This window comes from Cololabis saira, chromosome 5, assembly GCF_033807715.1.
Source record: "Cololabis saira isolate AMF1-May2022 chromosome 5, fColSai1.1, whole genome shotgun sequence".
Lineage (NCBI taxonomy): Eukaryota > Metazoa > Chordata > Actinopteri > Beloniformes > Belonidae > Cololabis > Cololabis saira.
The window spans coordinates 10510800-10525986 of NC_084591.1; the positions used below are offsets into that span (position 1 = coordinate 10510800).

Sequence of the window (15187 nt, forward strand, 5' to 3'; positions counted from 1 at the left end):
GAGCAACAGCTTGGGGGAAATCACCTCCTTTACACTGGGTGTTAACTAAAAGTTCAAATAATTCAAGATATTGTAGATTTATGTTGTGTTTTTACATTGTAATAGTAGATTCAATTGAAATATGCGCCTTAAATTTGAGCTGTAATCTTCTACTACTCCATACGTTAAACTGCGTGTCAATCAACTAAAGAAGGCGGGGCCTCTTCTTGAGAATACGCCTCTGATTGGACACTACGTGCAAACGGAACCGCCTTTTGAAACACGTCTTCACGGTGATTGGTCAGGATTGGCATAGCAACGGAATAAGCAGCCAATCAGAAGGGCGGTTTTTTTTTCCTCCGCCGCAACGCTCGTCCGCAGCTCGTTACAGCGGATCCAAGGCTGCAGGCTTGACAGCGGCTCTGACGTGTCTCATGCGGCCGTATTTCTGCGTAACCGTCGCGGCACTCGCCTTTTTTTTGCTTCGCATTCGTTGTTTTTCTCCCTTGGGTAGTTAAAAAAACCGGCCGGAGCTGAAGTCGCCTCGGTAAAGGTAAGGTTTGTGAAGGAAGGAGAACGGCGCCGGTCCATCCAAAATGGCGGCTGCTGGCGGAGCTGTGCTAAAACCATAGACATATAAACGTAGATGCTGCATCGAGTGTTCTTGCCCGCTGCTGCGATACGTCAACGACGCCGCCATATTGGATGTGGCAAGACTGCGCTGTAAACTAATACAAGTAAATTGACTTATTTTCATAAAGCGCCTTTCTACAAAGAAATTTACGTTTTACGTCTCGTTTATTAATTCACACACGCACTAATATACTTGGGAAACAGTTAGGCACCAAATATAATATATTTAATTTTCTCAGATGGCAAAAATAAGAACTTTATTGATCCCACATAGGAGTAATTCATGTTTTATCAGCTATAGAGAACAAGGTAGTGCCGAAAAACAATATATATCCCCCCTCACAAAAATAAGAAAAATAGAGAAACATATTTTACATAAACATTTAAAATTTAAGTAACAAAATAACATTTGAACCATTTTTCAGATTTTTTCAGTTATTTTATTGTCGGAAAAATGGTTCAAATATGTTATTTTGTTATTTGAACATTTTTTAATTTGTTTTGTTGATGAGAAAATATGTTTCTCTATTTTTCTTATTTTTGTGAGGGGGGGTATATATTTTTTTTTCGGCACTACCTTGTTCTCTATAGCTGATATAACATGAATTACTCCTATGTGGGATCAATAAAGTTCTTATTTTTGCCATCTGAGAAAATTAAATATATTATATTTGGTGCCTAACTGTTTCCCAAGTATATTAGTGCGTGTGTGAATGAATAAATGAGACGTAAAACGTAAATTTCTTTGTAGAAAGGCGCTTTATGAAAATAAGTCCCTTTTACTTGTATTAGTTTACAGCGCAGTCTTGCCACATCCAATATGGCGGCGACGTTGACGTACGGCTCAGGCTCGATGGGGCGTCTACGTTTTTATGTCTATGGTGCTAACGGTTAGCATGTTAGCTCCGCTGCAGGACGACAACCTTCTCTAACTCATATTCGGCTTGAAACATTTTTATTCATCGGGGCTAAGTAATATGCATTCACTGGTGAATAAAAATACGAATTCAGTGCATCGCTTAGTCTTATTTTATTTTATGTTTTTTTTGCAATGTTACGAGGTAACGGGAATGTGCTCCATTGGCTGTAACGGGATTGTTTTTATACAGTTATAATTATAATAAGACCCTTTAACGTGAAATTTGAGGTTAAGAGGGTGTTTTTAGCTCCAGGATGGTTAACATCAGCTGGTTAGCTGACGCACCTTCTGCTTTTGTTGCAGCAAATATCTGTGTTTTTGGGTCATTTTTGCTCCAAAACCATCTGGAAAATAGTCTTTTAGGACCTTGCAATTTAATGTTTTCTGTGTTTCCAACATATTTCAGCTGCTTTGGATATATATGCATGTAAAATATAAGTATTTGTGACTTTCAGTTGATGACATGATAGTAGGGACGATAATGATCGATTAATTCATTAATTGATGACCTTATCAATCGATTCACGATTAACTGATGAGGCAAGGCAAGTTTATTTGTGTAGCACAATTCAACACAAGGTTAATTCAAAGTGCTTTAGGGAAATTGAAATAAGAAATAATAATACAATTAAATAAAATAGAATAAATAACAAATAAATGAAATAAAATGGTAAGAAGAGGTAAAATAATAAAAAGCAGAAGTTGTTAAAAAGTAAGGGCAGTAGAGTACAGCAGGTAAGTATTTAATTTAGGAGTACGCTTCAGTAAACAGTAATGTCTTTAGCCCTGATTTAAAGGAGCTGACAGTTTGTTTTTGTTTTATTTCGGTCATTTCCAAAATAAGAATTCAAATACAAAAGAAAACAACGAATAAAAAGGAAGTTAATGCTAATATTACATTAGAACAAAATATATAAACAAACCAAGACCGAAAAGGTGTAGACTGAAGTTTAGCTTATTGATGGTAGGGATGCTAATGATCGATTAATTCATTCATTGATGATCGTATCAATCGATTAACTGATAAAGGCCGGGTTTCCCAGATCCAACCTCTCTTAAGGATTTAAGAGAGGTTCAAAGAAGGTTTGAACTAAGAGAGAACCCTAAGATACGGGTGTTTCCCAGATGACTTCTTAACACCGTCCTTTAGTTTCACTCTTTCAGAAGCTCTTTGGAGCAGCTGTCCGGTTCTGAAACCAAATGAATCGATGCCAGACAAATCGATCACCGATCACTATCAGCGAATTTTCACACGCAGCACTGCTGCCTAACGCACTAATTCACTGCTGCCTGTGCGTTATAATAAAAAATTAAGATGATAAATATAATTCAATGACCCTTTTTCATCCAAACGGTGCGTTACTCCGTTATTTCTGGCTACAGTGAGGCTTTTTTTCCCCACACGCAGAAACCGGGAGGAAACGGGGTGGGCGTTTGTGTGTGTTCAAAAACATGAGCCAAGAGAAGGCGAGTTTCGCAAATCGCAACGTGGAATTACAGCAATCCCTGGTTTTTCGCAGGGGTTATGTTCCAAAAAGAACCCGTGATAAGTGAAATTCTTTTTACAATTATAGAGCGCTTCAGATTGCAGAGATCAGCCCCGCCTCGCACGTATTCCTCCTCTTCTGAGACGCTGCATCCCGACTCGCGCTGCAGCGTCTTTTTATCCTAAACCCCGCGGTGCAGGTTTTTTCAAGAGAAGAAAATAGTTATGGGTCGTTGTCTTCGCTCTTTTTTCTTCTGGGCAAAAAGATTCTTTAATATAAACCGACACCATTGATTATATTTGAGACTGTAATGAACGATTCATCAAAGGATCCCGTTCTTTCAGCTGCTGCTTCCCTGTCATCACACGTAGAGGTGCTCGGGCTCGGGCACGGCGCAGGTGTCCCGGTCTGACAGCCCGGTCCGACACGTCCAGGGGACTGAAGTGCTGACGCACGAATGCGTTCATAAAAACAGTTCTGCTTCGCGCGGCGACGCGGTTGATTTGCAGCGAGAATATGCTGTATAGCAGCCAAATTATCAAATAAATGATATTCATGATGATCGTTTTATTTGTGCGTAAAGCATAAAGCATATACAGGAACACACTTGTTATTCCTTATTTTTCTTTTTTTTTTTCCTTTGCTGTCACCAATAAATGCTAAACAATATAAATCTAAAGTATAAAATAGATCAAAATTTGTGCGGGGTGCATTGTTTTAATATCTCATTGCTTGGTGTGATATTGATTTGCCTGACGCGGCTGGATCTGTGAGTCTTTGTTCACTAAGATGGTTTTAAAGACTGGGTCAGCAGCATCTTTCATTTCCTTCTTAATGAAAGAGATACTTAAGCTAAGAGCAACTCTGGGAAACGCGATTTTCTTTCACAGGCTCCTTAAGAAGGTTTGAAAGAAGTCTTTCGCTGTTAAGAACTACTTAACTGATCTGGGAAACCCGGCCAAAGCAAGTTTATTTGTATAGCACAATTCAACACAAGGTAATTCAAAGTGCTTTACATCAACATTAAAAGCAGCAAGACACAATTAAACAGTAACAAGTCAATTAAAAAGGGAAATAGAATAATAAATAATAATACAGTGAAATAGAATAAATGAAATGATAAGAAAAGAGTTCAAATAATAAAAAGCAAAGTTGTTAAAAAGTAAGGGCAGTAGAGTACAGCAGGTAAGTATTTAATTTAAGAGTACGCTTCAGTAAACAGTAATGTTTTTAGTCCTGATTTAAAGGAGCTGACAGTTGGAGCAGACCTCAGGTCTACAGGAAGTTTGTTCCACCGGTGAGGAGCAGAATAACTGAAAGCTGCCTCACCTTGCTTGGTTCTGGTTCTGGTTCTTGGGACGCACAACAAACCAGATCCAGAAGAAAATGTCTGCTTTAAAAGACAATGCCTCTATTTCAAAATAAAATGTCTATTTTAAAAGAAAATGTCACAGTTTTGAACTTGTATGTAGTGGCATGTTATTGTGATGTAGCTTTCTGTTATTAAGGAAGTTCAACAATCTGTTAAATCAGCATTACATTCACGGAACATAGCCCAATGATAAAACAGCTATGATTAATTAATTTAATCGAGTAATTTCTTATCGACAATTAATCCAAAATCGATTAATTTTTAACATCCCTACATGATAGCTTATAATTGTACATGTGAATGCCCTGCCCACACACACACACACACACACACACACACACACACACACACACACACACACACACACACACACACAAACACACAGAAACAAAAACAAACACACAGAAGTACTAATTGCATTCCTCTCTTTTCCTCAGCACCTTTTTCCCCATCCCCTTCTATTCTTCTTCTTCTTTTGAGTATTCTTCATTGCCAAGCCGCCAAAGTGGAGAGTGTGATTGCAGAAGGGGGTGCTTCTCGTTTCAGGTAACAAACCCCAAGCCTTTTATGGAAACATTGGAAGTCACTCATTTGTTCCAGGGTTGGTCCGGCTGCATTACGGGCCGGGACTTCCGGCCTTTACAGCGAAGCAGGATGTGCCCAAAATGGCACTCAGACATTTGTTTTTGTTAGACTCTCAAATAAAAGGGGTTGGGTGTAAACACTGAGCACCGGGAGTATTTCAGTCCAGTTGATTTGTATATTACAAATGATGGCAAGTTCACAAATGTCTTTGATGGTTTGATTGATGATTGATTGTAGCTTTATTTTGTCCAATTCAGAGGCCAGAGTTGAAAAACTCTGTTAAATGGCTGCATGTAATCACTTCTACAAAGCTTTTGCACACACAGTTTAACACAATTCATTTGACGGCGATTACGTAACAGCATTTTTAAGGCTTGTTCCAAGGAAAGTGTTTAATTCAAATCTAATTACATAATGGCATGTTCAGTCCAGGTAATGTGTATTTATTCATTCTTTGGTTGTGCGGTTTCAGAACCAAAGAGAGCCTCCAGTCCTAGTTATTGACAAAAAAAAACTGTCAAAAGGTGTTTTAGATATGACCCTGATACTTCCCCTGGATGAAGAACTTTTCCTGTGCGTAAGTGCACCCTAGGAGGCGAGTTATCGATGGGGCCAGCTAGACGTCCGACCTGATGTCAGTTAATGTAAAAAAAAAGGCAGGTGACACAGTTAATTAGGGATATTAATACAAGGCGTCCTGCGATTTGAAAGGGGCTGAAGTTAACCTTGGATTCCCATCTTGGTTAGCGCCTGCTATAACTGTCTTATCGCCCTGCGGCAATCAGCTCGTACCTGGTCCTCCAGGGCCACTGTCCTACATGTTTTAGATGTTTCCTTGTATAAAGACCTGACTATGATGACTGGACATCATCAGCTTGTCATTAAGGTCTGCACAAGTCTGTTACTTGTAGGGCTGCAACGATTCGTCGACGTTGTCGAACAAAAATCGATAATCGAAATTGTTGGCAATGAATTCCATTTATTGTTTTTCCAATGGAGTGAGGCGTCTCACTTCAATACAATCTCTGCCGAGAGTCGCACATGCACAATAGCGTCTCTGCCGAGCTGTGGCGGGTAAACAAAAATTATGGCGTCCTGTAGCAGCTGTAACAAAACTTCAAAAGTTTGGGAGCCTTTTAGCCTCGATACGGCGACTAAAAAGATTACTTGCAAGGTTTGCAAAGCCGACCTTGCTTTTCATGGGAGCACGTCGGTAATGCAAATTAAATGCATGCAGTCTGAAGAAGTTGAATAAAATATCTATTTTTCATTGAAGTAGCCATCTTTCTTGTGTTTATTGTCATTTGCCACATAATTAAAGCAACCTCATACTAAATAAAAAAATAAAAAAAATACTAATTATCCGATTAGTCGACTAATCGTTTCAATAGTCGGTGACTAGTCGGCTATTAAAATAGTCGTTAGCTGCAGCCCTAGTTACTGGTGCAGTTGTTTTGTATCAAGGTGTAATGAAGCAGGGAAACATCTAAGACGCAGGTCAACGGCCCTCTAGGACCAGGGTTCCCGTCTCCAGATCTAAAGCACCACTTGCATGATGAGATCATTTTGCCTGTAGTTTGTGTGAAAATGGCAAAAAAGACTCAAAGTATTGTTGTTTTATACTTGTGTCATTTCGTGACAAATCACCAAACATGAGATGGGGGTTTCTACAGTGCATATCTGCTGTTCTTTACTTCCTTTTATGTAGCTCAGAATTTGTTAATTGAGGAACTAAAAGAGATTTTATTTGAGTTGTAGCTGATAATGTTGAGCAGCAGCGATCCATCTCTTCACCCAAAATAAATAACAAAGATAATAGTGAGGGAAATGCAAATAAGAACGATGGTGCTGCTGTGCGGTCCATCATTTGTTCTCCATTGACATGACATGTAGCAGCAATTCAGGAGACGATCACTGCAGCATCTTTCAATGTTCTACTACAGAACCAGCCAGTTTGACCTTTAAAACTTGTAGTTGACCCCCTGAAAACAAGTTCCCATCTCTCCTCCTCGTTCTCCCAGCTCTCCGTCTTAAGAACAAAACCTGTCACCTCAGGATCCAAATGTCGGACCATAATAGTGTTTTCTTGTCGTCTTGTGCGTCAGACCTGGCAGATGCTCTACAGGGTGTTGATCCAGTTCTGGGTTTTTTCTTGTGGGAAGACACTTTTAGAAACATGATTACATACAAGTCAAGAAATGTTATTTTGGTTTTACTGGTCTGTTTTGTTTTTAAGGATGAATTCTCTCCCCACCCCTTTGGTTTGTTCTGTTATTTGGTTTTTACTTTAAAAGCAGGGGAACAGTCGGTCTTTATGATCAGGTTTTGAAAAAGCAAAGTGGGAAAAGAACACAAACATTTGGCTTCTGGTTGAATCTGTTGTTTCTGTAATGCATACAAAAAAATGGATCAAATCTTCAGCTTAATTCGTGATCTCGGACGCCTCCAGCTCTGTAATCTCTTTAAGGTCTAACAATACTCGTGGTGAAAAACAGCTCCTGTGACCTGGCTGATGTAAATCCTGGAGCAACTGCTTGTGCTTTTCTCCGTGAAGTGAAAATAGTTCTGTTGCACCATTTTGTGAAGCTAATTAGTTCCTCTGTTTGTTTGTTTTGCTCTTGCAGTGCTTCTTCGGGGGGAGGAGGTGGTAGGGGTGCACCTCAGCACTATCCCAAGACTGTCGGCAACAGGTCAGTCCTCTTATTCCTAGAGCACCCCTAAAGTGTAATAGACTTAATACACCGTTAACTAAGTATTCCTGATAGTTACTCTGCTGCTGAACAAATAGACAAGACAGCTTTCAGGGTTTTTCCTGGCTCTAATCGAGGCAGAGGTGGCACCATATTGATCAAACCGTGCCTTTGACTGGCTCAAGCAAACAATTTTTACAAGCAACATATTTTGTGAGTTCTAAAATGATTAAAAATATAATTATCATGTTAAAGAATTATTTTTATAAGATAAATATATAGATACAAATATACAAATGTAAAAAAAAAAATCAATCTTACCAAAAATAAAAAGTTAAAAAAAAAAAAAACCAATGGAACAAGTGAAAATATTCACTGAAATGAAAAAAATGAAAATGGTCTAGAACAAGTCTTATTTTAAATGTAATGATTTTTTTTGGACTAGAAATAAAACATTTTGACTGGATATAAGACAAGTAGTCTTGGTAAGAATTTGAGTTTTTGTAGGGTTTCAGAGATTTACCGACAAATCTCGCAACCAGACAGAGAACATTTCAAACTCCTATTTTTCCATCCGTAGAAGCTCCTCGTGCTCCTTGTAGTCCGAGGCCTCCTGGTCTGGTCCTAGTCTGGTCCATCCATGGCCTCCTTACAACAGACATCCAAGTGCCTCTCCTTCAGTCTGCTGCGCAGAGGTGTCTTCACCTTAGTTTAGCTGTCAGAATGAATGATTATTCTGATTAGTCAGTCAGGGACCAAACAGAAGGCTATCAAAGGGTCAACTTCACCGTAATTTCAACTTAATTGATTAAAACTTAATTAATTTCAACTATCAAAGGGTCAACTTCACCTAAATAAAATCAACTTTAGCTGTTTAGTTTAGCTTCGCCACCGCATCTCGTCAGTAAAATGATTTATTACTTTTGAACTGCCTGTAACGTTAATTGTCTGCACCGTTTCACCTGCACTCTTGCTTCTCCTCGTCGCGAGGTTGCTTTTTAAAGTAGTGGCTGATTTTGCCAGCCATATCTGCAACGCTAAAACCATTAACGTTACTCTGATACCGAGGAAACTTTTTTTTTAAATAAACAAGACAAGCTTGGGTGCAAAAGAAACAATATTTACCTGTTTGAACAGCCAGGGAAAACCAGGACGCCAATACAACTAGCGGGAAAAACGCAGAAAATAATTGAGATTTCGTCTTCTTCTTCTTCTGGTGCACTGTCGTTGATACAGCGCCTCCACAGTGGCGCAATACTGCAACTGCAGTTAAAATAACAACAACCATCCAGTCCAACGCCTGTCAGAAAATAACAATTTTCATGACGTCGGGAGTTTTGAGAGCTGGGGGCGGCACGAAATTAGGCGGAGGCGGCCGCCTTCTAATTTTGTATGCAGGAAAAACCCTGGCTTTTATTTATCCGAGTCCAGGAAACCTCCCAGAAGTCTCTTAATATTTCTGCTTACCTGCTTACCTATCTGGGATGCTCGTAACAACATATAACAGGGTGAAAAATGTAGACGCTGTATTAACTACTTCCTCAAATGTGCCAGTTGTTTGTATCTGATTTTAAAGTAAATGAAGCAGGACTTGAGTGTAGCGCGGTGGGATTTAGGTTTTGTTTTACTGTTGGCGCTGCGTTTTAGTTTTCTGTGCCGACCAGAGTGTTGTCAGGTTCTCAGTGCGTTTCTCTGCCCGTCTGCAGCGAGTTCCTGGGGAAAACCCCAGGGCAAAGCGCTCAGAGATGGGTTCCTTCACGAAGCACTAGACGAGATGTCAACTCCAGCAACTCCAGCAACGAAAAAGAGCGACACGATGGGATCTTCAGGAAAGTGAGAGGGTGAGTGTCACGTCTGTGCGCTTACTTCAACAGATACTTGTCCTTTTCACCAGCTCTTACAATCAGTTTTGGAGAATTTTGATCTTTCCGTGGTGCAATTTTGGGGAAAAGAGAGGAAATACCTAGAGACAGTAAATGTCTGGGCATTTTTTTCTTCATATTTGTGCCTTGATCCTGTTAAGATTGTAAAATGACATCAGGTGTTCTACTTTTTGGTTTTATAGAAGCTGACTGAATCAAATCACAGTTTTTCTTCATAATACTACTGAAGTTATTTAGAATGAGGTTGGAGAGTTGCTTTTCTGGTCTCTTTTCTTTCCGTTTACTAAAAGAACAGGACTGCAGTCATTGAGACGGCATGTGCTTTACTGAAGGCATTTGAGCCGCCTTCTTTCTGAATCGGGGGATTTTTACAAGGACAAAAGATAAAGGGATGATGGTCTCCCTCAGGAATGTTGGCCGCCGCTGGAAGCCCGAGTTGAGAGATGTCTGAACTACTGCACATGTTGCTCTCAAGCTATTTACCATGGCTTAAAATGTTTTAGTCGGTGCGCTAAACTTTCATCACATGCAGCTAAATCAAAACTGGATGACAATCTCTTATCTTCCCCTCTTGTTTTATTTATTTTTTTCCCCAAGCATACTCAACAAACTCACGCCTGAGAAGTTTGACAAGCTATGCCTTGAGCTCCTGAATGCGGGCGTAGATTCAAAACTCGTCCTTAAAGGAGTCATCTTGCTGGTAAGTTTGTTTGTTTTTTATTTCGGTCACTTCCAAGATAAGCATTCAAATACAAAAGAAATGAAAGAAAAGAAAACAAATAAACATGAAGTTAATGCTAATATTGCATTAGACCAAAATATATAAACAAAACAAGACCGAAAAGGTGTAGGCTGAAGCTTAATTTATTATTACCCTTTTGTAATCAATATCTGTCAGCTCCTACATATACCGAGCAATTATATTATATCAATTATCGATTATACTTTTTGTATATTGAAAACATTCAATATACTGTATAAACTTATCTGTTTAAGTTTTGACATTCAAACAATATGATCATACTTGATGAGCATCTTGTTCTTCAATATTTTAAATATTTGGTTTTTACTGCACTCTTTAATTTACATTTCCAAAACATTCCACAGATAAATAAAGTGAAACACATCTATGTTTGACATCAGTTCTGTTGTTTGTTTTTGTGAACATACAGCTTCCTCTCAGTTCATATACACTTTGTCTTTGCTGAAACAGCTTCTGGATACAGATTATTATAAGCATTTTACATCAACTGTGATATTTTGAAATCAACAAGTTCATTAAATCTGAGCATCTGACAATGGAGGGTCTGCATTGACGTCAGTTCCCCGCTGGACCAGCCCCCTTACTCGCACTGAGTGGCAAAACATCAGCAAAAACAGCTGCAACTAGTGGAGAAGACGGGATAACAGACTGTTATCGGCTTAAATTAAAGGCGGTTGGACTTGACAGTGACCCGTACAGTTACCAAGAACCAGTGGTCCAAGGACATTAATATTTGGCCACGAATCCAGTTTCCTGATATTTATATGTACTTAATTTCAATGCCCGGGAAATACACGAAGCAAAGCTTGAAGGCATCCAAAAGACTTGACGCTTGGTCCTACTTCAAGGCAGGATTTGTTGGTGAAATTAAAGTGATGAGGACACCGAACTTTATGATTTGACCGTTTAACGTTAGCTACCCAAAAATCCAACATTACCTGATACAAAATGGGAACCGCAAATCCACGTTTCGGTGCCTGGAATCCAGTTGTTTCTGTGAATTGCAGCGATCTATTTGTCTCTATTAAACTTATTTTTTGGCAGTCTGTAAAACGATAACTCAGATTTCTTGCTAAATATATGAGTAAAGTCGATCGCACAACAGCTCTTTCCCATTTTAGATGTTTTCTAGTTGCTCAAACTGAAAGTTTACGCTGCCACTCAGTCTTTCTGACACTCAGTCTTTCTGCCACTCAGTGGGCGTAACCGGCCACTGAGTCGCATCTGTGACGTCATGCGCATTCCCTCTATTAATAAATAATTGTTGATTGCTGATAATCGGCTCTGTTGATAATTGATTGCTATTTTTGGAGCAGAATAATAACAAATAATAAAAGAAAGAATTGTCCTTCTCACCTGTTCACTAAGTGACTCCTGCTCATTTTCCTGACTATTGTGGCTCTTTTTTGTTCAGATTGTAGACAAAGCCCTAGAAGAGCCGAAGTATAGCTCGCTCTACGCCCAGCTATGTCTGCGCTTGGCAGAGGACGCACCAAACTTTGACGGCCCTTCATCTGAGATCCAGACATCCCAAAAGCAGAGCACAGTAAGGGCCTCATTCGTTCATTCATTTGTTCATTCATTCATATCCACGTGGCGCTTTTGTGAGTAATCTGTGATTCCTATTGATGTTTTTTTTTTTTTATCGCTCACGCAGACATTTCGGAGACTTTTAATTTCCAAGCTTCAAGATGAATTTGAAAACCGCACCAGAAATGTCGAAGGTAACATCCCGCCGCGGCGGCTACGTTTCTGTCTGTCGTTGCTGGCGCTGGCTAACATTCGTGTTTGTCTCCTCCCATCAGTCTACGACAAACATGACAACCCTCTCACTTCCGAGGAGGAGGAGCAGCGCAACATCGCCAAGATCAAGATGCTTGGCAACATTAAATTCATCGGGGAACTTGGCAAACTCGACCTCATCCATGAATCTATCCTTCATAAGTGCATCAAAACGGTATGCTCCCTTTTGATTTATTTATTTTTTTTGTTGTTTTTTTTTTTTGTCAGTCTCTAATTTTTCTTTCCCGTGATATTTTGCGAAGCTTCTGGAAAAAAAGAAGAGGGTCCAGCTCAAGGACATGGGGGAGGATCTGGAATGCCTCTGTCAGATAATGAGAACCGTGGGGCCGAGACTCGACCATGAGAAAGCAAGGGTGAGCAGCTCTCAGACGGACGCCACCTGCGGCAGACACGTCCACCTTTGAGTTAGCGTCTGTAGAATGGCATTTCAAATTCACCACATGCTGACATTTCTCACAAGTGTCTGCATAACATTCCTACACCGGTCTGTTGCTGGAGATCTGAAACCCGTGTTAAGAATTTGAAAGAGCTCGACTTTCCGAGCTTTATTTATTTTCCCCCCTGTGGTTCTGTCTGGGTCGGCTGTGGTTTAGATCAGTGATTCTCAACCGGGGGTCCGCGGACCCCTAGTGGTCCATGGTGTAATTGCAAGGGGTCTGTGATAATAAAATATATATTTTTAAAAAAAGATCCTGACATTTATAGAAATAGCTACAGAGGTTCACATGACCACCTTATTCTCTTTACAAGTGTAATTAGTTGTATTTTAATAAGAAATCTTGCACTCGTTTGCATTGTTGAAGTTACTGGAGGACACTGTTGATACAAACTTTTCAAATTAAGAGCCCTCCAGTTTCAGGGATGTATTCAGGGTATTCAAGGGTGTATTCAGGGAATACACCCTTCATTTCTTTGAAATGCTTTTATTGTGAAATATATGCAAGAAGTGGTTGGGGGGACACTCATTAACTTGCAAAGTTCAAGTTAGCACTCGAAATTGCAATAATGTTAAAAAATCAAAAACAAAAAAGACGATAAGTACAGACACACAAAGAAAAAGAAGAAAATAAGTAGACGATGACGGCTCGTATTTAAAAAAAAAAAAGGCCGCTTGTGCTGAACGTAGCAGACTCTTGAGCCACCGGAAAAGAAAAAGATAACAGACTCATACCTGCCAACATTGGGCTGTGAAAAAGAGGGAGATTTTCTGGGGTAGCGGTTGGAATGCTCCACTCACAACATCCCCACCCTGATATAAACAAGGTCACTTTTAATGAGCTTTAAATCCATAGCTACAATGAAATGTGCTAAAATGTACCTCCCAAAATGATTCTACAGCCTTTTTGGAGCCAAATAAGTTTAGTATTAATAACAATAAAATACAATATTTGTAGAATTTTCCAGGTCTTTGTCCCCCAAGGACCTGTTGTAATTGTAGGTGTCAGACTTTGCAGCTTCAATCACTTTCTTGGAGGGTACACACTTGTGGCCAGGGCTGGTATGGTTTATCTTGCAAGAAAGGAGTGCGCAAAGAGTAGAATTATCCATACTCATTGTGTTTCCTGTGAGGATCTTTGTCACCGTGCTGAATGACCTCTCTGAGCTTCATTGCTGTGAGAGATGCAGAGCATTGCCTTCATCAGTGATGTCAGATTTGTAAAGCTCTCCTCTTTCCCTAGAAGAACCAGAACCTTCAACTCTCTTCCTGTGGGAGATCCTTGTTGCTATGACTTGATTCTCCACCAACTCTTCCCTCAGCTTTTTTTCAAAGCATTTTCTCAAACAAAACACATTTTCAAATTTTCAAATAACAAAATAACATATTTTAACCATTTTCCAGACAATAAAATAACTGAAAAAATCTGAAAAGTGGTTCAAATATGTTATTTTGTAACTTGAAAATTTTAAAATATGTTTGTGTAATGCTTTGCTGATGAGAGAATATGTTTCTCTATTTACCTTATTTTTGTGAGGGGGATATATATTGTTTTTCGGCACTACCTTGTTCTCTATAGCTGATAGAACATGGAACACTCCTATGTGGGATCAATAAAGTTCTTATTTTTTCCATCTGAGAAAATTAAATATATTATATTTGGTGTCTAACTGTTTCCCAAGTATATTAGTGCGTGTGTGAATGAATAAATGAGACGTAAAACGTACATTTCTTTGTAGAAAGGCGCTTTATGAAAATAAGTCCATTTACTTGTATTAGTTTACAGCGCAGTCTTGAACATCCAATATGGCGGCGACGCTGACGTATCAGCAGCTCCGTGGGGCGGAGCTTGGACGTAGGCGGTGCTTTTGGGTTGGGTTGCCAGGTTTGTCAGGAAGCCGTTAATATAATACATCCATGCAGGAACCCCGACACGTGAAACACCATTGACTCATTTCACTTTAAAATCGGGAGATAAGCGGGAGAAATTACAAATCGGTAGCAGGGCGGGAGAAATGGTTGAAAATCGGGAGACTCCCGCTTAAATCGGGAGTGTTGGCAGGTATGCAGACTCCTCCTCAGAGTTGACCAAAACGTTGAAGGGGGTCCAGGACCCCAAAAAGGTTGAGAACCACTGGTTTAGATCCCCATCTGTCCTCACCTAATGCTCCACAGCAAACATCTCCCTAACCTTCCTCTCCTCCTCCTCTCACCAGTCTTTAATGGCTCAGTACTTTGGCCGAATGCGATCCTTAATGAACAACAAGGAGTTGCCTGCTAGGATCCGCTTCCTGCTGCAAGACACGGTGGAACTACGTGAAAACCGCTGGATCCCCCGTAAGGCCTTCATCGACAACGGACCAAAGACGATTAACCAGATCCGCCAGGATGCAGTGAAAGTGAGTCCAGGCTTCCTCCAGGAAATGGCTTGAAGCTTGTTTTTGTTTGGGGAAAATGACACGAGCTCTGTTGTTTTGTTAGGATCTGGGTGTTTTCATCCCAGCACCCATGTCTCAGGGGATGAGGATGGACTTCTTCCTGGAAGGCCCTTTCTTGCCCAACAGAATGAAGCTGGACAGGGAGACTCTCGGGGGATTGGCCGACATGTTTGGACAGATGCCAGGTCTGGTTCTGCTG

General features: G+C 40.0%; 1 protein-coding gene across 1 annotated transcript in view; it reads left to right on the plus strand.

The window, feature by feature from the left end:
• Positions 1–516: 516 nt before the first annotated feature.
• eif4g2b (eukaryotic translation initiation factor 4, gamma 2b) overlaps positions 517–15187 on the plus strand; it is a gene marked incomplete at its 5' end in the record, with an annotated part of 28770 nt that continues 14099 nt past the window's right edge. Inside the window, 11 exons of the mRNA XM_061722735.1 lie at positions 517–532; positions 4828–4936; positions 7600–7665; positions 9372–9506; positions 10146–10248; positions 11726–11857; positions 11969–12035; positions 12117–12268; positions 12357–12467; positions 14767–14949; positions 15032–15173. Coding sequence (XP_061578719.1) covers positions 517–532; positions 4828–4936; positions 7600–7665; positions 9372–9506; positions 10146–10248; positions 11726–11857; positions 11969–12035; positions 12117–12268; positions 12357–12467; positions 14767–14949; positions 15032–15173 — 1216 coding nt within the window. The remainder of the gene's footprint in view (positions 533–4827; positions 4937–7599; positions 7666–9371; positions 9507–10145; positions 10249–11725; positions 11858–11968; positions 12036–12116; positions 12269–12356; positions 12468–14766; positions 14950–15031; positions 15174–15187) is intronic.